General features: G+C 38.9%; 1 protein-coding gene across 4 annotated transcripts in view; it reads left to right on the forward strand.

The window, feature by feature from the left end:
* CDK14 (cyclin dependent kinase 14) overlaps positions 1-27187 on the forward strand; it is a 548800-nt gene that overhangs the window by 336872 nt on the left and 184741 nt on the right. For all 4 annotated transcript variants that reach the window (XM_035020525.1, XM_035020522.1, XM_035020524.1 and 1 more), the window contains one exon: positions 9963-10056. In XM_035020525.1, coding sequence (XP_034876416.1) covers positions 9963-10056 — 94 coding nt within the window. The remainder of the gene's footprint in view (positions 1-9962; positions 10057-27187) is intronic.

Consider the following 27187-nt stretch of genomic DNA (forward strand, 5'->3'; position numbering starts at 1 on the left):
TTTCATCTTGAATTCCTTTGCCATAGAGTGTGCATATCAGTTTTCAAATACCTTTATATCAAAATTCATCTCTGCACCCCAAAACTGCTAGAACTCATACAGGAATTCAGTAAAGTGGCAGGATATAAAATCAGTGCACAGAAATCAGTTGCATTTATATACACCAACAACAAGACAGACGAAAGAGAAATTAAGGAGTCGATCCCATTTACAATTGCACCCAAAACCATCAGATACCTAGGAATAAATCTAACCAAAGAGGCAAAGAATCTATACTCAGAAAACTGTAAAATACTCATGAAAGAAATTGAGGAAGACACAAAGAAATGGAAAAACGTTCCATGCTCATGGATTGGAAGAACAAATATTGTGAAGATGTCAATGTACAATCTACACATTCAATGCAATCCCCATCAAAATACCATCCACTTTTTTCAAAGAAATGGAACAAACAATCCTAAAATTTGTATGGAACCAGAAAAGACCCCAGATAGCCAGAGGAATGTTGAAAAAGAAAAGCACAGCTGGTAGCATCACAATTCCGGACTTCCAGCTCTGTTACAAAGCTGTCATCATCAAGACAGTATGGTACTGGCACAAAAACAGACACATAGGTCAATGGAACAGAATAGAGACACCGGAAATGGACCCTCAACTCTATGGTCAACTAATCTTCGACAAAGCAGAAAAGAATGTCCCATGGAAAAAAGACAGTTTCTTTAACAAATGGTGCTGGGAAAATCGGACAGCCACATGCAGAAGAATGAAACTGGACCATTTCCTTACACCACACACAAAAATAGACTCAAAATGGGTGAAAGACCTAAATGTGAGACGGGAGTCCATCAAAATCCTGGAGGAGAACACAGGCAGCAACCTCTTCGACCTCAGCTGCAGCAACTTCTTCCTAGAAACATCACCAAAGGCAAGGGAACCAAGGGCAAAAATGAAATATAGGGACTTCATCAAGATAAAAAGCTTTTGCATAGCAAAGGAAACAATCAACAAAACCAAAAGACAACCGACAGAATGGGAGAAGATATTTGCAAATGACATATCAGATAAAGGGCTAGTATCCAAAATCTATAAAGAACTTATCAAACTCAACACCCAGAGAACAAATAATCCAATCAAGAAATGGGCAGAAGACATGAACAATCATTTTTCCAAAGAAGACATACAAATGGCCAACAGACACATGAAAAAGTGCTCAGCATCTCTCAGCATCAGGGAAATCCAAATCAAAACCTCAATGAGATACCACCCCACACCAGTCAGAATGGCTAAAATTAACAAGTCAGGAAACGACAGGTGTTGGTGGGGATGTGGAGAAAGGGGAACCCTCCTACACTGTTGGTGGGAATGCAAGCTGGTGCAGCCACTCTGGAAAACAGTATGGAGGTTCCTCAAAAAGTTGAAAATAGAGCTACCCTACAACCCAGCAATTGCACTGCTGGGTATTTACCCCAAAGATACAAATGTAGTGATCCGAAAGGGTACGTGCACCCCAATGTTTATAGCAGCAATGTCCACAATAGCCAAACTCTGGAAAGACCCCAGATGTCCATCAACAGATGAATGGATAAAGAAGATGTGGTGTATATATATATGTGTGTGTGTGTGTGTGTGTGTATATATATATACACACACAATGGGATATTGTGCAGCTATCAAAAAAGTGAAATCTTGCCATTTGCAACGACATGGATGGAACTGGAGGGTATTATGCTGAGCGAAATAAGTCAATCAGAGAAAGACAATTATCATATGATCTCACTGATATGAGGAATTCTTAATCTCAGGAAACAAACTGAGGGTTGCTGGAGTGGTGGGGGGTGGGAGGGATGGGGTGGCTGGGTGATGGATATTGGGGAGGGTATGTGCTATGGTGAGTGCTGTGAATTGTGTAAGACTGATGAATCACAGACCTGTACCTCTGAAACAAATAATGCAATATATGTTAAGAAAAAAAAGAAGAAGATAGCGGGAAGGGAAAAATGAAGGGGGGGAATTGGAGAGGGAGACAAACCATGAGAGACTATGGACTCTGAGAAACCAACTGAGGGTTCTAGAGGGGAGGGGGGTGGGAGTATGGGTTAGCCTGATGTTGGGTATTAAAGAGGGCACGTTTGCATGGAACGCTGGGTGTTATACGCAAACAATGAATCATGGAACACTACATCAAAAACTAATGATGTAATGTATGGTGATCAAGATAACATAATAAAATAAAATTTTTAAAAATTCATCTCTGATTAGCTTGCTGCCCAAGTTATTTCAGGTCGAACCTTACCTGACATCTGGTGGTCTAGCCCACGGTTCTAGGTGGTTCATGCTGCTTCCAAGGAAAAGTTCATCAGAATGCACAGAGGTTCTTTTTCTCTCATGTAGTGAAAACTCAGAATGCTACGGCTCCTCTACTTAAAATGACCGATTCTGTATACAGTTCCAAGGAGATGCACTCCTTCTTCATTTTTTTTAATAATAAACTTTAAATTTTAGAATTGTTTCGATTTTTTAGAAAAACTATAAAGACAATAGAGAATTCCTGTATCGTCCTCACCTGGCTTCCCCTGTTTGTTAACATCTTACACTACAATATGGGGACAGATGGTACATTTGTCTCAACTAAGGCCCCCACAATGTTCCATTGCTGTGAACTAAACAGCTTCATTTTGACTTCACTAGTTTTTCCTTAATTTCTCTTTTGTATTTTAGGATCCTGTCCAGGACAGCACACTACATGTAGTTGTCATGTGTTCATAGTTTCCTCTGGGTTATAATAGTTTCTCAGACTTTCTTTGTTTTTCATGACCTTGACAGTTTTGAGAAGTACCACTCAGGCATTTTGTAGGCTGTCCCTCAGTTTGGGTTCATCTGATGTTTAGGGAGGAAGATGACAGAGGTGAAGTCGACCTTCTCATCACATCACATCAAGGGTACATGCTATCAACATGACTTAGCACTGGTGAGGTTAACTTTGATCATATAGTTAAGGTCCTGTTTGCCAGCTTTCTCCATTGTAAAGTTATCATCCATCTCCTATCCCTGCCTCCATACTCTACTCTTTGAAAACAGGCTGCTCGGCTCAGCTCTTACTTGGTGGTAGGGGGAGAGGGAGGGAGGCTTACATTGCTTTTGATTCATTCAGTCACCAAATATTTTTGAGCTCTTACTATGTGCTGACACTCTGCTCTGCCCTGGGAACAAGATGATGAACACTACTTTGTCCCTGATCTTGGTCTTCCATCTAGAGGAAACACAGCCCCAAAAAACAAAGACAAGTGAATATCCTTTGAATATGAGGAAGGAAACAAACTAGGGCATGGAGGGTGAAACATGGAGCCTGGTCAGTAAGGGGAAACCCACCTTACATATGGTGGCTGGGAAGGACATTTCTGAAAGGAGCCATTCAAGCTGACTGCAGACTAACAAGAAGCACTTACGCATGCACAGAGTGAGGGGAAATGCATTCTGGGAAGAGGGAACAGCAGCTCATGCGCAGATCCTGAAATGGGGAGGAGGACGGCATGTTCCAGGAACAGACAGCAGAGCAGCATGACTGGACGGAGGAAATCTCATGGGTAGAGGTGTGATGTGAAATTGGCAAGCATATGGGGACTTCACACTCCCAGGTCTCCATTCTTAGTTTTAAGGTAGAAAAAAGCTCAAGCTATAATTTTAAAAATCTAATTCTTCTCCTTTTATCAACACAGAGACACTGATTTAGATGTGGATAGAGGGAGGGCAGATGGAGAGAAAATAACTTGAAATCCTTTCCAAACACAGAAAGCTTATATTTATATATTATATTATATTATATATTATATATTATATATTATATATTATATTAATTTTCATTTATCAGGTAAAATTTCCTAATACTTATAAAAATAAAAGGTAGTATTTCCACGCAATAAACTTTGGCCTAAACACAAAACAAAAATTTCTGAAAAAAAGTTCATAAAAGTAAATTCTCCTTCCACCCTATCCATTATTCAAATCAATTCACCAAACCCTCTATCTTGAGAAGAAATCCTTAGAGAAGTGGTTGTATAAGCACTGTTATTAAAAGTCACCATACACGTTTGCTCCCAGTTTATTTCTCAGTTAAAAATACTTTAAGATGGGGTGCCTGGGTGGCTCAGTCGTTAAGCGTCTGCCTTCGGCTCAGGTCATGATCCCAGGGTCCTGGGATCGAGCCCTGCATCGGGCTCCCTGCTCAGGGGGGAGCCTGCTTTTCCCTCTGCCTGCCACTCCCCCTTCTTGTGCCCTCTCTCTGTGTCAAATAAATAAATAAAATCTTTAAAAATTAAAAAAAAATAAAATAACACTTTATGATAGAAAAAACACCGTAAGATTAAAATATCCTTCTTCAATCAAGTTTTAAGAATCTACTAGTTTTTTGGCAAAATGCATGGCAAGTTTTAAAGCATATCTACCACAGGGAAACTGCTGAGGAAAATAGCGAAAAGCCAGATCATTTCTGAGGGCCCATTTCTATTAGTGATTTATTAACGAATCATCGTACTATGTAGTTTCTTTCATTTCCTCTCCATAACTGATGAAGGTGATTTCTTCTATTTACAAGTATGCTTTTATGCAAGTGAAGTGTAACATAGATCAGGGTTTGGCAAACTTTGTCTGTAAAGGACCAGATCATACACATTTCAGGCTTTTCAGGGCATATGGTCTCTGTAAGCAGCTACACAGCTCTGCTGTGAGGATGAGAAAGCAGCATAGACAACACATAAATGTGCGGCTGGGCTCTAATAAAATCTTATTTATGAACACTGAAATTTGAATTTCATATAATGTCCATATATCATCAAATATTCATCTTTCGTTTGTTTTCAACATTTAAAAAAGTAAAAGCCAGGGGCGCCTGGGTGGCTCAGATGGTTAAGCGTCTGCCTTCGGCTTGGGTCATGATCCCAGGGGCCTGGGATCGAGCCCCGCATCGAGCACCCTCCTCCGCGGGGAGCCTGCTTCTCCCCACCCCACCCCCAACCGCTTCTCTCCCTGCTCATGCTCTCTCTATATATATATCTCTGTGTCTCGAATGAATAAATAAAAAAACCTTAAAAAAAAAAAAAAGTAAAAGCCAGTCTTAGCTTATAGGTTATAAAAACAGGCTCTGGGCAGGATTTGGTCTGTAGTTTGTGGATCCCTGCATATTATTGTGTGTGTGGCCCCCTTGTCTTTCCCCCGAGTAGAGAGAGGGCTGATACTACTGCTAAGTCTCATTCATTTGCTGCCATGAGTGGGAAAGAACGAGGTGGCTTTACAACCAATGGTTGTAATTGCTTCTGTCCTCGAGAGTATTTTATCTCCTGATCTGTAATCTGGGTTTTTCACCTGTATGTCCAGTTGGTGAGCTTCATCCATCATTGAGTCCTAGGATACAGAAAAAAGCTGAGACCTAGTGTAGGAAGAAAAGGCTTAGCTTACTTAGTGTATGGACTTCTGTTCCTTTTTTAACTCTCTCTTCCACTTTCTAAGCACAGCCATAACAGCATTTGGCTCTCCCAAGATTCCTCATGTATAGGGTCCTGTTTTCTCTGTCTGGAATGCCCCATTCCCACTCCCATGCCATCACCCCGTAAGGCACCACGTTCCACTTTCCTAGTCTCGTTAGACTTCAGGAGTGCAAGTGCATGTCCTCCTGTGCTCCTTTGGTATTTATCATGGGAATTGTGTAGAATGTTTTAGAATTACTGTGTTTATAGTACACAGACATACTTGAAGGAAACGTGGTAGTTTTCCCCAAATTGACGACAGTCCTAAAAGTTTACATGACTATAGCAGTCAGGAGAAGGGAAGCTGAAAGAACAGAAAACTTTTCTACTAGACTATCAGAAAAGAAAGTCATCATTATGCTAGAGGAACGACTGTTATCTCTGTATTCTCTTTGTAGAAAATATTCTAGAATTCTTATAGAAGAGGTAATCAAAGATTATGCAGCCAGAATTGTAGAAAGAAAAGTATTAGAGAGGTGTGTCAGTTAATAAATACGTTACATTATTTTTCTGAATTTAATATTATTTGTCCTATTTGTTAACTTTTAAAAATTTGTGATTTCTTTTGATTTATTTTCTCATTCTGAGTTCACTTTTGTACTCAATTTTTATTCATAATTTTGTATACTTTTTCAAAGATTTATTTTAGAGGGAGAGTGTGCACGCAAGCAGGGGGAAGGGGCAGAGGGAGAGAGAGAGAGAATCTCCAGCAGACTCCCCGCTGAGCAAAGAGCCCGACACGGGGCTCGATCCCAGAACCCTGAGATCATGACCTGAGCCAAAATCAAGAGTCAGCCACTTAACCGACTGAACCACACAGATGCCCCAATTTTGTATACTTTTTCAAAATAATAACTCCCAAATTGTTTGACCTTCACCCTTAAAAAGTTGTCCCTCCATAATCATAATTACAAAGAATTATCAGTTCTGGGGCACCTGGGTGGCTCAGCTGGTTAAGCTCTTGGGATTCTCTCTCTCCATCTCCCTCTCACCCCTCCACACCCACACCCTACTCTCTCACTCTCTCTAAAATAAATACATAAATATTAAAAAAAAAGAATTATCAGTTCTGCTTAAAATCTTACTTTGAATTGTGGTGAAGAAATCACACATCTGCAGCATAAATTAAATTTGGCAGTTTTGAGTTTGGAAGAACTGAAGGATACATGGGCGTGGGTGGGTGTTTTGTACATTGTCTTACCAGGTAACTAATCGTGTGTGAGAGTTTGAACACAGTGCATCCTGTGACAGCTTTAATTGTAAGCTTTGTGACCAGTTCTTATTCTTGAAAAATTTAGACTGTGTGGGTGATAATTACATAATTATTCAAATTATCAAAAGAAGCTACAAATTAAAGGAGGCATTTCCTGAATAAGATTATATATCATAAGTATAGAACTTAAGTGATTGAATTCTTTCTCAGTAAGCCACAGGGCAACTTAATCCATCAAGCACTAGGGAGTGCAAGGTAATAGAGGGTAGCGAGGGGGAAGAAAGCGGAGTAGGCGATAGTCCCTTCATATTAATTGAAGGGCTTCTATTGCTGTGTGGCAATAAGGCAGCTCCAGTCATAAAGTATTCTGCTAGGCTGTAATATGTTGATATGTTTGACACTTCTGCTTTATAATTTTCTTGTGCATTCTGTAGCCTTTTATACATCCTTTAAGTATAATTCTGTCAGCTTTATTAGTATATCCTCACACATCTTTGGAGAATGATGTCATCAGAAACATTCATTAGAAATGAAAGTCCGGGGCGCCTGGGTGGCTCAGTCGGTTAGGCGACTGCCTTCGGCCCAGGTCATGATCCTGGAGTCCCGGGATCGAGTCCCACATCGGGCTCCCTGCTCAGCAGGGAGTCTGCTTCTCCCTCTGACCCTCCCCCCTCTCATGCTCTCTCTTTCTCATTCTCTCTCTCAAATAAATAAATAAAAATCTTAAAAAAAAAAAAAAAGAAATGAAAGTCCATGTCCCTTAGCTGGCTGAGCAGATAAAAGCCTGTGAAAATGCTCTGTCATCGTACTCCAACTGAGTAAAATTGCAGCATAGATTTATCTTTTAATTGTTCTAAGTATTATGGAGGTGATCTGGACCAAGCACAAGTAGTGCTAACAGCATTTCTGTAAGTGTGTGTAATGGTTACCTCACCTGCCAGCTTGCTGGGTACCCACTGGGGGCAGCTGTGGCTTCTGCTGAAGGTCTGAACACTCAGAGTTGCAGCCTGTGCTGGGAAAGATGAAAGCCAAATGACACTGAATAGAGAGAATACCCTGAATGTTGGAAGGAAGGTGTCAGTAGCTATTGAAGATCCAAGATACTTTATGTAAACGTAAATAAGAAGACAGTAGAGGGGCGCCTGGGCGGCGATTCTTGGTTTCAGCTCAGGTCCTGATCTTGGGTCGTGATCTCGGGTCATGAAATGGAGCCCCATGTCGGGCTCTGCTCAGCTCAGAATTCTGCTTGGGATTCTCTCATTCTCCCTCTACCCCTCCTGCTTGTGTTCTCTCTTTCTAAAATAAATAAATAAATCTTGAAAAAAAATTAAAAAAAAAAAGACAGTAGAAATGTAGGTCAGTAGTCTTAGAAAAGAATTATTGGCATAAAAATTTGGAAGGACACAAATTGAAGTCTTAAACCTAACCAGGCATCTGAAGCCCCAATATTTATAAGAATATCATTGCATTTTTAGTAGGCTAGTAAAATGATTGTCAAAATGTATGTTGTGTCTCAAATCTAAATGAAGACTTGTGTTAAACCCAATCTGCCTAGAACGCTGATTTTAAAATTAATGATTTGTTATTTAAATGGAATTATTTTTATGATATATAAGGTAGCATTTATTTGTTTTTAGTCATTTTGATTCTATTTACTTTTGGTATTTAATTTGGATAGAAATTATGTGCTGTAATAGAGAAGAGATTTCTGCAAATGCATTACTTCTTTAATTCAATACATGGTTTATATACAACTGTGTAACAAGTGGGGCAGTTACAGAGATGTAGTCCCTTGTCCTTAACCTCTAAAGGATCTGAAATAAGTTAAAGGCACAAGGGTTTTGCTCACCCTAAGTTGAATATGAGTGCAGCAATTGAAGAAGTATCCCAGTATGTTCATGATTTCATCAGAATGCTTTCAGGAAATAGAAACCCATTCAAGGTAGAACCATTTAATATATATATATATATATATACACACACACACACACACACACACACTTATAGAACCGTTTAATATATATATATGTGTACACACACACATCCTGGAGAATTGCTAGAAGGTAGAGAGTGCTAGCAAAAGCAATGGATTATCTGAATATTCAGGCCTTAGGAAGGTGGAAACCAGGTCAGTTCAGGGGACTTCATCTGCAAAAAGACTGTCCTTCCTAGTGCTCTTTCATTAATGTGACTTATCCCATCAACATATGCTAGTTTCTTTCCAGGACCCTCTCCCAAGTGATTGTTTGTTAAAGTCCCAGCAGAAGTATCTGATTGGCTCTCTGCCTATACTATGGGTTGGTTGTTCCTACTGGGTTAGGTTCAGGCCACTGTGGTCTGGGAAGCAAGTCTCCTGATCTTCTGGACTGCCTTGCTAGACAAGGACTGTGAGCATGACCTGCTGAGCTAGGACGGGAAGTTAACCATAGTAGGTGGCTGATATATTGAATGAGAACTTAATAAAATACACTCATAAAGGGAGCTATTATGTCTGCTGGAATACTCATAGAAGAAGGCTTTGTGGAAGAAATGGCATTTAAATTAGGTTATAGAAATTGGGTTGGATTTATATGTTAAGAGCAAATAAATGAAGAAGGAGGGAGTTGTAGGTAGTGAAGCAATTTGAGTCAAGCTGTATGGGTTTATGCTTGGCCCGTGGGCAGATCAGTCCAGCTCAGTGATCCTTAGTGTAGCTGCCCTGAATCACCAAGTAGCCTGGGTCAACACCTGGGATCCAACCTAGACGGATTGACACAGGATCTCTGGGGTTTGTATTCAGATTATTCACAGTTTTTAAAAGTTCCCCCCAGATGATTTCGATGCAAAGAGAGGTTTGAGAACTCCTGGGCAGCTTGAGAGGACAATATATTAAGAATTCATGAAATGGGGTTGGATAGGGGTATTTGAAAAAGACTGGAGGCTTTCTATATCAGGCTAAAGAGTTTCTTGACTGTTTCCTGTAAGTAAGGTGGAGCTGCTAAGTGTTATATTTTATTGGTTGCCACCATTTTCTGAGCCCAGTGTAGCTGCATCTATTAGAGACCTTTCAGGGCACTAGACAGAGAGGGAAAGGAAAGAAGTAGGGTCTAGATATATGTGGCACAGCCCTTGGTACTCACTAAGAATGTCATTTATTCATTGTTTTTCCTCTGTAGGAATAGACGTCCTAATTCCAGATTTACTAGGAAATATTGGAGCTTTTGTACAATTCTTTTTTCTTCTCTCTTTAGGGGAGTCGGCTGCATCTTTGTTGAAATGATCCAAGGGGTTGCTGCTTTTCCAGGAATGAAAGACATTCAGGATCAACTGGAACGAATATTTCTGGTAAGTTCTTCACAGAGTGCTTCTGAGAAAAATTGGTTTCTAATTCATCCTTTCATGACAAGTTGTACAGTGCTGGTGGAAAATGATTTTACACAAATTTATTGGTTGTCACATTTAATTCTGATGTATTTTTTGCACCTTTGAAAAAGCAGGAAATTAGTTAAGAATTGTGTTTTTAAACTACTGTACACAAATAATGTGCCAGAATGGTAGGAAATGATAGGCTGTCTGCTGTAATGTAGAATAGTGGGTTAAAAATGGGGGCTCTCGCAGAAGAATTTCAATTTATGTGGATGGCCCTGCCCCTTTAAGTGGGTGGAGCTTAACTCCCTCCCATCTCCACCCACTTAAATGCGGGCCCTGATTGGTAACTTTTTCCATCAAGTAGAGCTTGGAAAAAGGAGGGTAACTTTAAAATGGAGAGCAGGCAAACCACCTCAGCCAGGTCTTCAAGGCTAGCCTCATCAAAGATGAGTCACATTGGTAGCCTGAACCTTTGCTATAATGTGCCAACTGTCTCTGTGGTCTTCCTCTCAAAAACTCTAACCCTAGTCTAATCACAAAAAAACATCCCGCAAACTTGAGGGACATTCTACGCAATACTGCTTAGTACTCCTCAAAACTGTCAGGGTCATCAAAAACAAGGAAAGTCTGAGAAATTGTCATAGCCCAGAGGAGGCTAGGGAGTGTGACAACTCAACGTAATATGGTATCCTGAACGGAATCCTGGAACAGAAAAAGGACATTAGGGAAAACCAGTGACATCCGAGTAAAGTGTGCAGGTTAGTAAGTATCCGTGTACAGTTAGTTGTGACAAATATACCATTTAATTGAAGATTTAAAGAGGAAACTGGTGAGGGGTATGCAGGAATTCTCTGTACTGTTTTTCATAACTTTTCTATCAATCTAAAACTATTCTAAATTAAAAGCATTTCAATTTTTAAAAATCTGCATGAAGAGAAAATAAAATGTGTTCTGGTGCCACACAATCTGGGTTTATCACCTGCACTGTCACCTTGGACAAGGGACTTAATTACCTGAGCCTTAGTTTCCCTTGGGAGAAATGAAGGCTAATAACAGCACCCATCTCATAGGCTATTTTGAGGAATAATTGACTTAATACACATAAAACGCTTTTAGAACTATGCCTGGCACAGAGTTGATATCCCACAAGTTATTATTTTTATCAAGTCATTTTATACTGAATATTTTTATTCAGTAGAACTTCCACATTAGCTAATATTCACATACACCTATTTTTTAAAACATGGAATCAGAGCTAGACAAATTAAGGTCTTTCGTAAAAGGATTTAAACTATATACATTGTAGCAGTCAATCACATTATCATACTTTTCCCTTCTTTAATAAGACTCCCATATGAATTCACTGGGGCAAATTTTAGTATGGACCATAACAAGAGATAAACTTATCCTATAAGCATGTATTTTAGGTGTGCAAATGCAGCATTAAAATAGAGCTTTCATATTAAGTATAAGGACCCTGGAGGGTGTACTGATATGAATTGAGACACTCCATCACTACTGTGTTCACCTTGACGTTAGCAGTAAAATGATTACAGAAAGTGGACAATGGAACTAGAGAATCAAAGCACATGGAATTCCTCCATGCTGTATCCTGTACCTCAAGTGCCCCTATAAATCATAGCAGGTGGACAACTTCTTCCAGGTGTTGCCATATTGATTTCTTCTCCCAGAAGCTGTCTGTATCCACTTTCCTTTTAATTTTACTGAATTATTTTTTACCCATAAATTCCCACACTGAATGTTAAAATAATATCTTATGATTATAAAAACAATGCATCTTTATAAAGAAAATTTCCAGTGTCAAAAAGGATAAAAGCTGGGGCACCTGGGTGGCTCAGTTGTTAAGCGTCAGCCTTCGGCTCAGTTCATGGTCCCAGGGTCCTGGGATCGAGCCCCGCATCAGGCTCCCTGCTCAACGGGAAGTCTGCTTCTTCTTCTCCCACTCCCCCTGCTTGTGTTCCCTCTCTCGCTGTGTCTCTCCCTGTCAAATAAATAAATAAAATCTTTAAAAAAAAAGGATAAAAGCTGAAAAATCACCCTTTGTCCTAGTAAGCAGAGAAAACCACATTTAGTGTTTTTACATATATCCTCCATTTCTGTACACGTTAAGAAAAATTGAATCATATTTTATATACCTTTTATAACTTTTTTTCACTTAAAAACATGTTATTAACACCTTTCATTGAAAAATGAATCCAGAAACTTCTCGTTCTTAATGACAAAGGAGTGTTTTATTGAATGGATGAGATGTTATTTGCTTAATCAGCCCCATGTTAATAGCTTGTTTACAGTTTTTAACTATTATTAAGTGCTGCCAGATACATCCTTTGCATACTAATCCTCTTAGTTAAAAATAATTATTAGAATTCAAAGTCCTTAATTCAATAACATTTAATTTTCATAAATTTATTGACTGTTCTTATACTTTGATCCCTTCATCTGAAGTCATGAAATACTTCCTTCTCTCTGTTCCTAAGAAAACCTCTTACTGAGTTGATTGAGATTGTACTGAGCCTGTAGATTATATTAGGAAGAAAATATATAAAATTGAGCTTTCCCATTTAAGAATAAATTATATTTCTTTATTAATATTTTATTGTCCTTTGCATAAATGTACGGTTTTTATAAATATTTTCTTTTCCTATTTTCTACTTAAGCTTTTATTTTCATTGAATTATTTTAAATAACTTTCCAGAACTATTTTCTTAAAAATATAATAAACTTGTTTATTTTTATGTCATTGAAAAAATAGCAGAACAGGGAATTTTAATGGGCTGTGGTTTGCATCATATAGATTTTTATGCTAAAACATATCTTCAAATATTTAGCCTTTTAATTTATTTGAAGCTCAACTATAATAATAATACCACTTAATTGTATTCTGAGAATAATTTCCTAAACCTTAGTTTCAACCTAACTGTTCACTCTGCGATAATTATTAATAATGCTTATATAACCTTGTTAAATTACTGATTTTTATACTAACATCACTAATTTACTATATTTGAAATCAGAAAACTTCAAAAGGGAATCATATAGGAAGAAATATCTTCATATGTACATTATTTCCAGATGAATTTAAAAGAAAAGGAAATGGCTATATAAATGAGATACATGCTACAGCAATAGAACCAAAAAATGAGTTTCATAAAAGCATAGTATATTGCTATAACAGTAGTTCAAAGATTTCATTTTACATATTATTTTTATAATGCAGTGATTTCCAATAGGTACTATCTTGTTGGATTGCTTCCTGTTTGCAGATTTGCCTATTATTTTTTTAATTTTATGGCAATAATTTCCTAATTTTATGGGTATTCAGAGACCTTTGAGCTACGACTAGGCATTTAATAAATCAAAGAAATAAATCACTGCAGATTTCCCATAGGAGTATTGGTACATGAAACCACTGTTTGCTCCTGTTAGAGCATGGAGCTCCTTAAATGCAGATAAATATCGTGATTGATGGTAATAGTTTCTTCATTTACTGTAGTTTGTTGTTTTTTTTTTTTTAACGTGCATAATGATTCTAACAAGTAAAATGTTCCTTCGCAATTAGGAGATAAAGGTCATTATCTATATAAAATTGCTGCGTTAGAATTAAATAGTAATATGTTTCACTGTGAAGAATGAGACATGACCACAAAGAGAGGAATCTACAGACTTCTTGAGACAGTAAATGTTATCATCTTAAATACTTATTTTCTCCACCGAATTGTTTAAATTGGCAAAAAGCAGTATATCCCATCAGACAAGCTGACTCTCTCAGGAGTTGTGCGGTCACCGGAAGAAGAAATTGTACTATTCCAATATAGTTAAATCACTGGGAAAAAATGCTTTTCCTTGGTGACCTTTTATGTCTGGTGTGAATCAGAATTACTATTAAAGTGTGATTAAATCCCCTTTCACAGGCTTCTCATATAAATTGCCAGAGACTCTTTTCTAAAGTGGCGGTTGTATATCTGGCCAAGGAGATAATCAACTTTGAGAAGTCATGAAACATGGGATTATTTGGTTTGTTTTGTATTTTAATACAGGGATTAAGTTCATTCATTCGCCTGTGAACTGTGTATAGAAAGGTGGTTAATAACTTTGAAGAACAAAATTAATAGCTTGTTACCCAAGATAACTAATATAATTAACTCCCACACACTGAGTCTTTACAACAAATAGGAAAGGCAACAAAGACCAGTCAGTAAAGCCCTTATATTTTTCTTCCGAAGATTTTCTCTTTCTTTTTTCTCTTTCCCTCGTTTGGTGGAAAGGAGCAGTTCACATTTTTAATAAGTGCATTGAACTTATTTCTGCAGCATAATAACTGGGTTGATGTGTATTAGGTGAGCTGGCTCTGCTACAATCTGAGATTTTGCCACTAAATCATTTTCCTTGAAATTGTGATACTCATATGCAAGAAAGGAAGGAAAGTGATGGAAGTTTGACAAATTATATTCAAGACATTTGGAATCGCCAGGTGAATGGGCACCTACTTGTCTACGCAATAACTCCACTATTAGGTGAAAAGAGTGATTTATATTCATTTCTCCAGCATTACCTCTCTCTTAGTGTGGCATGAGGTATGCTATTCACCTCTGTTAGTTGCAAAAATAAGCAGGAGATGTATTCATCCTGGTAAATATATATTCAGAGTGACAAAATCAGAACTAATAAAAAAAATTTGTATTCTAATCACATTGTTCTGAATTGATAAAGAAATCCACTTGGTGGAACCCTGGGAATATGGGTCTCTCTCCCTTCATGACAGCTGCACAAATGGCAGAGAATGCTTGCAAGCTGCCTGAGACCCTCGGCAGACGCTTCTGGGTTAGTGTGGCTCGTGGCCCAATGTACAGCAGCCATGACAGAGGAGCTGGCATGAGCTTGTGGGGCCGTCCTTGTTCTCCCTGCCTTTGAATGTTGATAACCCTGAGGACCTCACCTCTCCCTGTTTTCTAGATCTTCGGGCTTGCAATGAAATTTCATCCACCAGTTGTTTGTTATCCTGTTGATTACTTGATTAATACAGTTGTTAAAATGTTCCTCTTCCTCATATATATGTCCTTCAGAATTTACGTGTGTGTGTGTGTGTGGAGTGTGTGTGAGTGTGTGTGTATGTGTGTGAGAGTGAAAAGAGCCACTTGCAACTTTGAAAGCTATTACTCAGCCTGGCTTTTGAGTCACATCCTTCCTTCAGCCTCTGTGTTTTGCCGAGGACTAACTGTCGGAATGTGGTCTTCAGATTCAGTTCCAGCCCTTGTTTCCCTATCTTGGCTCTGTTTCCAGGATCTTAGCTTGAATGATAACCCTGAGGTTTCATGACTGGCCAGAACAGCCATATGGAAAGTAAGAGAAAGCTGGTGGTCATTATCTTTAATGGCTGTTACTATCCAATGGGATGTAGGAGCCACATTGTTAAGATAGAATATTGGGATCACAGATTGTATCCCCAGTACCACTCCTGGATTTGCTTGAGGTGATTTCTGGCATACTTCTTCAGCACTCACTTTGCAGCACTAGATACAATGGAGATGTAAGGGAATTGTGTGCCCTGGGGATACTGATGACAATCAAGGTGGGCAGGCAAGACATACCTTTAAGAATAAAGTCACGAATAATTGCTGAGCAATTGGTCAGCAGAAGGAAGACCCAGTAACAGTGGCAGATCCTGTACTAGTTAAAATACTGAACTCAAAGAGTTAAATATTGGGTTCTAATCCTAAATTGTTGTTTCCCTGAATAAGTCCCTGTTTCTAATTGGAGTGCAGTTTCGGCATCTGTAAAGGGAGGAATTGAACTAAATGATTTCAATACTGTCTTGCAGTGTTAACCTTTTTTAATTCTAAAAATGCATGATATTACAGGATTATGCATAAAGGCTGTGGGTGTTTAAAGAGAAAATTGCTAAGAAAATTTTTGTCAAGCATTGAAGAGAGTATAAGACTTGAAGTGGAATAGGGGAGATGGAGACATCAGGCAATGGTACAGAAGTGAAGTGGGGACAATAGGAGTCTGTCCTGCACGGGTGGAAGGTGAGACTAGGTGTTCGAGCCTGGACTTTGATAGACTGAGGACTTTTTATCTTATTTTATCTATGAAGTAATAAGGAGATAATATAATTTTTTAACCAGAGTAATAATGTTAAAATGGCATTTTATCAAAATTAATACATGATTAATATATGATGATAAACTCGGATACATGAACACTGTAGAGAACTAAGCAATACATGTTGGATTGAAGGATATTGAAAATATTAAATAGTAATTTTCTAATTGGTTTATTTTTTTAAGATAGAGAGTGCGCATGAGTGCAGGGTGGGGGGTGGAGCGAGATTGAAGGGCAGAGGGAAGGGGAGAATCCTAAGCAGGTTCCACACTCAGCTGGGAGCCTGACTGGGGGCTCCATCTCACGACCCCGAGATCATGACTTGAGCCAGAATCTAGTCGGACACTTAACTGACTGAGGCACCCAGGTGCCCCATTAAATAATTCTTAAAGTCAATTTTAGAAAAACAAAGTCAGGGAGATAAATTATAATACCTCCCATCCTGGAATAAATACCTCTTTTAATTCATAAATGTTTCTTTCAAGCCTTATCAATAGGCTCTCAGGCACAGTTATTTACATGGTGGCCAATCTTCTTCAGAGTGTTAAGTTTATAAAAATAAAGCAGTTTGATGGGCGCCTGGGTGGCTCAGTTGGTTAAGCGACTGCCTTCGGCTCAGGTCATGATCCTGGAGTCCCGGGATCGAGTCCCGCATCGGGCTCCCTGCTCGGCAGGGAGTCTGCTTCTCCCTCTGACCCTCCTCCCTCTCATGCTTTCTCTCTCTCATTCTCTCTCTCAAATAAATAAATAAAATAAAATAAAATAAAATAAAATAAAATAAAATAAAATAAAATAAAGCAGTTTGAAAAATTTAAAAGCAGTATGTAAATAAATAAAAATCATCATTCAGAGATAACCAGTATTAAGCTTTTTTCTATTTTCTTTCCACAATTGGGTTAATAATAAACTTATGGGTTTTATATCCAGCTTCTCTTTATTTTCACATTAAATTGGGAGCAATTTCCAAGCCATTAATATATATACTTGAAAATATTATTTTAATTATACTATAGTATCTTCTAAATGTGCCCCAATGTACTAATACATAGGTAATTTGCTTGCAGTTTTTTCCTACACTAAGCATCACATATTTTTTATCCCCTTCAGTTATTCTTTCAGCAAGGATTACTAGGCACCTGTTCTGGGCCAGGCCCTGTGCCTACAGGCCATGGTAGGACACAGTCCCTGCTCCCCTCGAAAGTGCTGTCAGCTGGGCTATATCTGAATAGCTTCCAGAAAGTCACATCAGAAAGATGTTGCAAAACTGTTGCGATATGTCTTGGGTATAAAGGATATAGAAGAGAAAGGAATCAAAAATAACTTCAGAGTGTCAACCTTGGGAAACAAAGTGATTCGTGAGAGCCTTGAAAATGATGGGAACATTGAAGAGGAGTGCTCCCAGAGAGGAAGGAAAAGACAGCTCAAGTTACTGGACTTTATATGGCAGCCAGGGACCCCAGCTGGGGAGGCCCACAAGACGTACAGAACAGAGTCAGGAGGAAGACAAAGCTCAAGGGATCATTGACCCAAAGCAGACAAAGTTGGGTCCCAAACCACAGTAGTTCTTGAATAATGGAAAGGTGGAGGGGAAAATGCAGTGGAGTGCTGTCTAAACCTTACAGACGCTCGTGGTTTGTGGGCGGTGGGGCGGAGGTAGGGCGCTAGACAGGAGAGAATCAGTGCCGTGACTCGAAAGTCAGTGTAAGGGTGAAGAGCGGGGAAGTGAAGGATAAGTAGGGAGGGGGGACAAAATCACTCCTTCCAGGAAAATTAAAGATCAATTCAGGTGTGTTTAGCTAGTGGGTGGGGTTAGGAGTCCCTCCTTTCTGTGTTCCCTCAGTGTGTTTCTCACTCGGCCTGTATAACATGTGGCACACTCTGTTTGCTCATTAAATGCTTTTAGACCAGAGGAGAAGGATTTCCTGTCTAAGAAATTGAAGAGCCAACACAGAAAATACATCTGGGTTTAATTAGAAAACTTTAGACTGTCCATGGTTTTCAAAGGAGATTTACGATTCTCCTCAGTGTCTCGGGGGAACGTGGGGAGTAGGCTCAAGGGAGGCACACTTTCAGCCCCTCCACTCCTGGCTCCGCCTTTATTAAGATTTTGTGTACGAAATGCATCTCACTGCTGAAAGAGAGGTTTATATCTTAAGATCCTCCCAGGTCAAGGTTCTATGAAAAAAAGAAAAAGACCATGTGGAAAAAAAATGATAAAGAGAGATCCAGAGAAAGTGAAGATGAAGAAATAACAGTTGAGTGATTCATATAGGGAGACATTAGATAGACATTCTTAAAAAGAAAGTTCTTTGCTATTTAATTAGCTAATAGAAATTTTGGTAGCAAACTGTAGTAGGGTCATTTGTCATGAGAAAAAACAAGGACAGTAGGATAGCCGACTATAGAATAGCTAATCCCATTAATTTTTGCAAAGAAACTTCTATTTGAATACCAGCTGGTCGGGGTGCCTGGGTGGCTCAGTCGTTGGGCATCTGCCTTTGGCTCGGGTCATGATCCCAGGGTCCTGGGATCGAGCCCCGCATCGGGCTCCCTGCCCAGCGGGAAGCCTGCTTCTCCCTCTCACACTCCCCCTGCTTGTGTTCCCTCTCTCGCTGTGTGTGTCTCTCTCTGTCAAATAAATAAATAAAATCTTAAAAAAAAATGAATACCAGCTGGTCATTATGTAGAAATTTGAATTAGCTCACTTGGTGAAAAAAGTATTTTTTACCTTGAGTAGTCTTGCATTTACATTCTAGTGTTACAAACTTTCTGTGAATGGAAAATGATAATATTTTCATTAAATCATTCACTTTTTCATTAAGTTATTAATTTCTTCAACAAATATTTATTTTGTAGTTACTATGGGCTAAATATTCTTCCCTCTTCTGGGGGGAGAGCAGTGTAAAAAACAAAGTCCTTGTTCTCTTGGAACCTGTATTCCTATGGAGGAAGATAGATAATAAGCAAATAAATGTGTAATGTGTCCCATAACTGTTGTATGAGAGATGCCACTTTAAATATGGTGTTCGGGGGAGGTCTCAGAAGGTGATACTTGTGAAGGTAGATACCAGGGATCTAGGTGGAGGGAATAACAACTTGTGTGTCCTTAATGATAATAGTATCAAAATCAGAGTTCTCAAGCCTGAACTTGGTGAATTAAGGTTCATTCTTTCTAGTGCATCAACGTGATTTTTAATACTGTTGTTACGTTGACCTCCTTCATATAAAACATTTCCTTCTGTGAGAAGTCCTCACTTTGTGTGAAGCATTAACTTCCTGTATCTGCTACTATTCAGACATCAGAGCGAATCAACAAAGTGAGTTGGAAGTACACCCGTGTGCATGTTTCGGGTTGGAATTACGCTGGAGCTAGGGATTTGAGCTTCCTGGTTTAATTCACCAGAAATATTGGTATAGATAAAAGAAAGTGGGAAATGTTTCTGTTTTGGAGAATAGACGTTGGTTTAAAGGAGAGAAAAGAGGTAGAATATCTAGAGGATGCAGAGAGCCAGAAAGCACTTACTTTTGGAAAGTCAAAAGTGAGAGTAATTTCAAGAAGGAGCGATGTATCAACTGCATCAAATACTATAGTAAGGTCAGCAGAAGATGGTGCAGAGAAGAGGCCCCTGGTTGGTAACTTCTAAGGGTTAGTTCCAACAGTGTTGGATATTTGAAGTCAGATTACAGTGGGCTTAAAGAGTAAGTGAAAAAGTGGAAACATTGAGTATGGACAACTTCTTTGAGAATTGACTGAGGAAAGGTGATTAGATGTCACCTTATGGGTATTTTAAAAATCAAGATTTACAAATTTTATGATATGCCATAAATATTTTTAAAATAATGAAGACCAGGGTGTTTGTAAGGTAAAGGACCCTAAAGATATAAGAAAGCACATTTGATGGATCAAAGTATTGGAATAGGCAAGAGCAGATGGGTGACAGAGAGGGTGCTTTGGCAATGTGGATGAAAAGTTTTGCTGAAAGGTAAGAAAGAAGAAAGGGGAGGAAAGAGAGGAAGATTTGAGTAAATATTGTAGAGGAGTAAAAAGGAATCTAAAACTATCATGATCTACATGATTCAGAAATGGAGGGGTTGTGGCTAATGGTGACGTGCATATGGGAGGGCAGACGTGGAGAGGAATGGATTGTATTTGCGGTGCTGGTGTAATGCCAAATGGTTTGTGACTGTCATATGACCAGAGAAGGTAGTTGCTGACAGCATTTGTTAATCGATGTCAGTTTGAGATATTATTGTAGAAATAAAAGTGCTACATTTCTAGTTTCTATGATTTATAACAGTTTACTTTCCTATTAACACAGGATTGCTTTTAGGCATATCCATCCACCTGTAAATATTTTCCAATTGTAGGAGTCTTTACCAAAGACTTTTCTGGAGGTAATGGTTCACATCTGTGGTCTAACAGTCTTAAATGTCTGGGAAATGTTTTAACCTAATATATCCTTGTTCTATATTACCATTTTACTATTCGTGACTTTATTGTCAGTATGTGACTATTCACTGACTACTGCAGTTATCTCTTGTCATGTAACCACCTCAGAACTTTGGGTTAGGGGCACCTGTGTGGCTCAGGCAATAAGGTGTCTGACTCAGTATTGGCTCAGATCATGATCTCAGTGTTGTGAGATCGAGCTCCACATTGGGCTCCACACTGGGTATGGATCCTGCTAAAGATTCTCTCTCTGCTTTTCTCCTTGCCCTTACCCCCCACCCCAAGGGGGAAAAACAAAACAAAACAAAAAAGAAACCTCTGGGTTAGATCAACAACAATCATTTTTAAAAAATTATTTGTCATAGTTCCAGGGTCAGGAATTGAGTAAGGGCAGTTCTGGACTTGGTGGAATTGGGGTCTCTCATATGGTTGCAGACGGTGGCTGGGGCAGGAACAGTGAGAAGCCGGCGCAGTTGGGGATTGGCCAAACATCTCACTCTTCTTAGAGTCTTGAGGTCCTGCATAGGTTGTCTCCATGTGGTTAGTTTGAGCTTCCTTATGGTATGAGTTGGGTTCTAAGAGTGGGTGTCCAAAGAGGACCAGATGGAAACTGCATGGTTTCTCTTTAACTTAACCTCAGGAGTCATTCAGTGGCTCTCTGTCCCTTATCCAGAGTCAAAGGAAGGGAACATAGACCCCAGTTCTAGATGGGAAGAGTGTCAAGAATGCTGGGGCCATGGTTTAAAACTGCCACAGTGGTCACATAAATTTTCATTAGGGCATATCACTAAGTTGAGCTGATAAACAGCTTTGTAGGAAAAACGATCTTAATCAAGCTCCTAGATTTTTTGGTCATTTTTTTCCCATGCTCCTGATAGCCATTATAGTGCTGCTTCTCATGATAAACATCAAAGTGTGAATTGTCACAGAGTGTTACTTGGTAGGTCATGAGGTCCCTCATTTGCTCTCACCCTCCTTTTCTTCCTTTCTTGACTAACAAGTTCACAGATGTGTCAGACTGAAAAAGATGGTGAAAAAGATGCCATGGTGTGACACATCTGAGACAAAAGAGGAGGTGGTGACACTTCTTAGCAAATCTTCAGAATGTTATCCATAAAGTAGATTTTCAACTCCAATTCTGCCATGATTCTTTTTTTCCATTCTCAACGTGCTTCGTGCTTCGACATATAGGTCTTTTATTCTTCAGAACATCACCTTTGTTATCTCTTGTGGTTGGCAGCATCAGATGGCTTCCAGTGGTCTCCATCTCCTGGTATTTATGCCCTTGTGTAATCCCCTCCCCTTGAGTATCAGCTGGACCCAGAGACTTGCTGCTAATGGACTATGGCAAAAGTGATGGGATATTTGATGCGGTATTACTTCTGAGGCTAAGTTAAAAAAGATTACTACTTCCTCTTGCTCACCCTCTCTTACTGTCTCACTGGCTAACTCTGAGGGGAGCCAGCTGCCATGTTGTAAGTTGTTCTGTGGAGGGACCCGCTTGTCAAGAAACTGATGTTTCCAGTTGGCAGCCAGTTGAAGACCTAAAGTTAACAACAGTTCTGTGAGTGAGCTTAGAAGTGGATCCTTCCCCAGTTGAGCTTTCATGTGAGAACACAGCCATACCTAACACTTTACTACTACCTTGTGAGAGAGCCTGAGCCAGAGACACCTAGCTAAGGTGGACCTGAATTCCTGACTAACAGAAAATGTGAGATAATAAATATTTGTTACTCAAAGCCCCTAAGTTTTGGAGTGACTTGTTCTACAGCAATAGATAACTGCATCTCCTTTGATCCCATGACCCAGAAAGGGGAGATACTGTTACTGTAGTTTTACAGCTGAGGGAACTGTCATCAGAGATTATGTGAACTTTTAAGAAGACGTGTTTCATAAGTACCAGAACTGAGCTGAAATTCTAAATCTGCTGACTCTTCCACCAAATAGTATTTTGTTTTGTATTGTTTGGTTGTTTTGCTCTGATTCATAACAAGGGGTGTGCATTAGAGTGACTTGGGAATCATTTCCTGAATACTCATTCTTGGGCCTCAGTCAGGGCCTTCCGAATCAGTCTCTGAGGATGGGCCTCTATGCATTCTAACAAACAAGAAGGCCTTGGTTGATGAGTCTTCTTGGTTAAGAGCATCCACTCTAAAAGGCACATGTCCTACTTTGAAACGTTATAGATGTTTTAAATTTTCTGGCCTGATGTGACAACCTAAAGACCTCATTAGTGCAGGCACCCTATCCAGAATATAGAAATCCCTATTCAGTCAGACAAAGTCTTGTGTTTCTTACAGGGATACTTTTGATATGACCCTCAAGGGACCTGCCCTTGTATACAAGTATATTTGGGAGTTTCTTTCACATTGCTTTGTATTAACAATATTAGGTGACTAGTATTAGAATGTGTACACAAGCAAACAAAGACTTGTAATCACCATATCCCAGCACTGTAACTTCTGTCTGGCCTGATCACTTGATTAATATGCTGTTTCTCTCCCTCATTTTGCAACCTACATTTTCTTAGAGGAGTAGAGGCCTTAGAAGACTTTACCCACAAAGATAAATCTGTCCAGGCTGCTAATCTTTTTGTGAGGTATGAGTTCATTTAAAATCTGACCTTGTATCGTCTCCTGCCCAACCCCTACAAGGAAATTTTTTTAAAACAGCCTTCTCAAAACATTCTATCCTAAATTGATATCATGTCACATTATTATATATCTGGATAGAAAGCAATGGCTGTTTGATTAAAATTTATCATATAAAATAATCTACCCAAATCATTGGAGCACAGCCCCTAGAGAACAATTTTATACTAAGTCAAGGTAACAGATTATCTGACCTTGGAGCTGAATTTTTCCTCTGTCTCACTCATCTCTTTTGACAATGACAGTCATATGTTTTCCATGTATGTGTAGGCTGTGACATTTTTGTATTCTTCCTAAAATCCCTTTGTCTGTGGGTTTAGTTGTACTGGGAAAGTGTTGAGCACTATCTATTTTAAATACACCATTCGAAGAATTTTTTCTTATTGTAGTGCCTAATATAAACTCAGTCTTCTGTTCATTTTGAATAATCCCAGATATTAAAATTTTGTCAGCAAACTTGAGTCTCTGGGAATATATTCTTCTCCAGGACAAGAGGAAATGTCCATCTGGTAAGAATTGGTTTAAGGACACAGCCCATGGGACAAACATCTGTGACTTTACACCTGCCAGGAGTTCCTCTTCTCTTATGTCTGATGTCTAAATATGACCCTTCCTTCTAAATACGAGAAATGTCCCCTCCCCCCCAGTGAATTTTTCTCTGGCTTCCCGATTACACATTCTCTTTCCTTCTCCTGGACCTCTCGGTCTCTTTACCCAAACCTATCTGCTGTCTCCCTTCAGTTTTGACCTTGCAGGGCGGTTGTCTTTGCTCTTCTTCCCCAGTACAGTTTAGGATTTGGGGGTGTGGGTGGGGGACACAGGAGTGCTTTGTGCAAATCGGGCATTAGTATGCACTCTGACGCTGCAGAGGTCTTGACTCATGATAATAGAATTACCACAGATAAATGATCACATTTCTTAAACTTCATTGTCTTTTTAAAATGCATCTTTTGGGGGAACTCTGTGGGGATGACATTAAGAGCCACTTTAAAATTTAAAGACAATTTCTCTTCTTTTGTTTACTTGCTTAAAAATAGATGTGAGTGCATGCTTTCCTTTAGGTCCTCCTTTTGCAGTTCCTTGTCCTAATAATATGTAAATCACTAGCAGCAGACAACATGTAACATTCAAATGCAGAGATCATTTTACTGAAGCTCAGTAGAACAAATTACTATCCATTTGCTCTAAGTAAAATTCAGTATTAAAAATGTTTCATGTTTGCCAAGTGAAAAGTAAATAGCTGAAAGGTATTAATCAAACCATTTTTGGAAAATAATATTAGGTTCATATCTCAGATCCCATTTTATTCCCAATAAGATGAAATATTGTTTATCTGTCACATGGAATAGTGATGTATGCATGTTTTGATACGATTATTGACACTTGGGATGTGATTCAATTCATTCAGCCATTTTGAGTGCCCATGATACACTTGACAGTGGGCTTTGGTGAATTTCTGTCTTGAAGAAGTTTGCAGAATTTTTGTTGAGTTTTCTTTTTAGTACTTAGTACTGGGTGTGCGTCACTGGGGAAATCAGGAAGCTAAAATCATAAAGGAACTAAATCTGATTGCCAGTTCCTTTTTAATCTTCTTCTTTATAGTGAAAAATAGTTTTTAGACATAAATAATCACTGTATATAATTTTGATCTCTTGATATACCATGATATCAAATTAGATGTGACATGGGCAAGGTGTTAACTAACTTTAGTGAAATTATAGCCCTTGAGCAACAAATTTTTAAACAAATGTGTAGTATGTGTTCATCTTGCCACATATTAAGCTCAATTTTTGCAAACAATAAAATTGATGCTATTATAGAGGAAATCTCTGTATCTTCGGCTCAGTTTTGCTGTGAACCTGAAACTGCTCTGTAAAATAAAGGCTTAGGGAAAAAAAATGCTGTAAATGCATCAAAGCAGAATATTGTCTGCAAAATCCATTCTCCCCTTTGAGTCAATTGTAAGATTCCCCCTTCAGGAGTTTTATCTTCTTTCTCTCAGTGAGCCGCTACAGGGAAGGGAACGGACACTCGGGCAATAACAAAATTTATTGCTTGGCAATGTGATGGTAGCAATGCTAGACGGGGCAGGGAGGTGCAGAGAAGTAAGTTCCAGCCACTGAAACAAAGGAGCAAATGGTGTAGTAACAAGGTCAATTTGAGGCATTAAAAACCCACCTATAATCAGTACTTGGGGAGGAAGAGTGAGAGATGGTGAGCATTGCCGATGATCATTTTTCTTCCTGTATATTCAAGTTGGTATGAACTGGTTAAAATGGGAGCATTCATTTATTTGAGCAGACCTGTATCGACATTACTTCAAAAAAGGTAAGAGGGGCTACATGGCATTACCCACCACACAAAGCTCAGTGACTTTAGTAGAAAACAACAGATCTTTTACCACTGAGTTTTAAGACAGAGTGGCGTATTTGTTAAAGCATAAATATTTTTGGACTTAAAAATACTGCATTATTTTTTACTGGGAAACCGTCCTGTCCCAGCCACCCACTTTAGCATTGCTTTAACACAAATTTGAGAAAAATAATGACTGAGACATACAACGAAGTGGTTTATTTTCTCTACTGATATTTTTGTCTTCTAGTTTCCAAAGTCATGATTTTATTCATGAAAATGCTACAAGAAGCAAGCAGGGTTTTTTTTTTTGTTTTGTTTTGTTTTTAAATAAGCCAACTGCTTACTAATTCCTTGCTCAGAAAGTTAGAGAGCTGAATGAAACACAACAGAACACTCATTTCCTCCTGCCTTTTGACTTACCATCTACTGATGGGCTTGACCCAAGAACTGAGTTTTGACAAATGCCAGGAATCGAGCCTATTACTGGAATTTAGTGTTCAAAACCCTCTATTAAAGTAAAAAGATCTATAGACATGTCTTTGATAGGCTACTTCCATTTCACCGCTCAATATTTTACAGTCTCTTCTCATGTGATCTTGCGAAAAAACAGCTGTGCTTTACTTCTTGCTGATGTGCACATTTATCCCAGATTGTTTCCACTGATGTCAGCCAGGCCTGACAAGCCAAGCCTTATGTCTATAGCATTGGGTTGGGATCCAAGAAAGTAGTAGAAGGACTTGGCCACTCCTGCAGGTACAGAAAAAGATGCTGCGATCCCATTGGTAGAAGTCATGCATTAAGGTGTTCTTGCAATGACAAAGAAGAGTGCTCTTTTTTTCCTCCCATATACCCCAGGCTGCTCTTTGATAAATGTTCATGCTGTAGGGCTGCTTCTGACAATATTTAGGACATTTTAGAAAATAGAAAATGACAAAGAATTCGTTTTGAGGCTCTTTCCCAAACCCTTAAAGAAGTAAATATTCTAAGCGAGGTCTTCACATTGACTGACAACTTCAAAAGAGCAACCAGTAAAGGGAGGAAACGAGTCAGAATACTTCAGTGGCTTCGGGAAACTGGACCGAGAGCTCAACATATTAACAAGAGGATTACACATTTTCAAAAGCAATATACATTTCTAAGTCTTTTTATTCGTATTTGTTTGGTCTTCACTGGAATGAAGTTTCTGGGAGCAAGGTAGTCACATGGCAGATCAGTGTTTGGAGATAAGTAACTAAATGTTGAAATGAGAAGTAAAACCAGCGGGCAAAAAAATCGTGTTTTTTTTGTTTGTTACTAGGTTTGGTGTTTAGTCTTAAAATTTCTGAAAACTCAATATTTGCTTTCATACTCTTCAGCAGCTCTTGGTTAGAAATGCTTCCTTTTCTTTTGTTCCAGTTCATCTATTTATGATAAAATTTTATCCCGATGAAATAGGCTTTTAAATATTGTGAAGGAACGGTAGTGCACTGTCTAAGAGGACAGATTAATTACCTTCTTTTCCCCGTAAGGGAACCAGGAAGAATTTGAG

The sequence above is a fragment of the Mirounga leonina genome, unplaced genomic scaffold (genome assembly GCF_011800145.1).
Source record: "Mirounga leonina isolate KUSES-001 unplaced genomic scaffold, KU_Mleo_1.0 Mir_174, whole genome shotgun sequence".
In the NCBI taxonomy this organism is placed as follows: Eukaryota; Metazoa; Chordata; class Mammalia; order Carnivora; family Phocidae; genus Mirounga; species Mirounga leonina.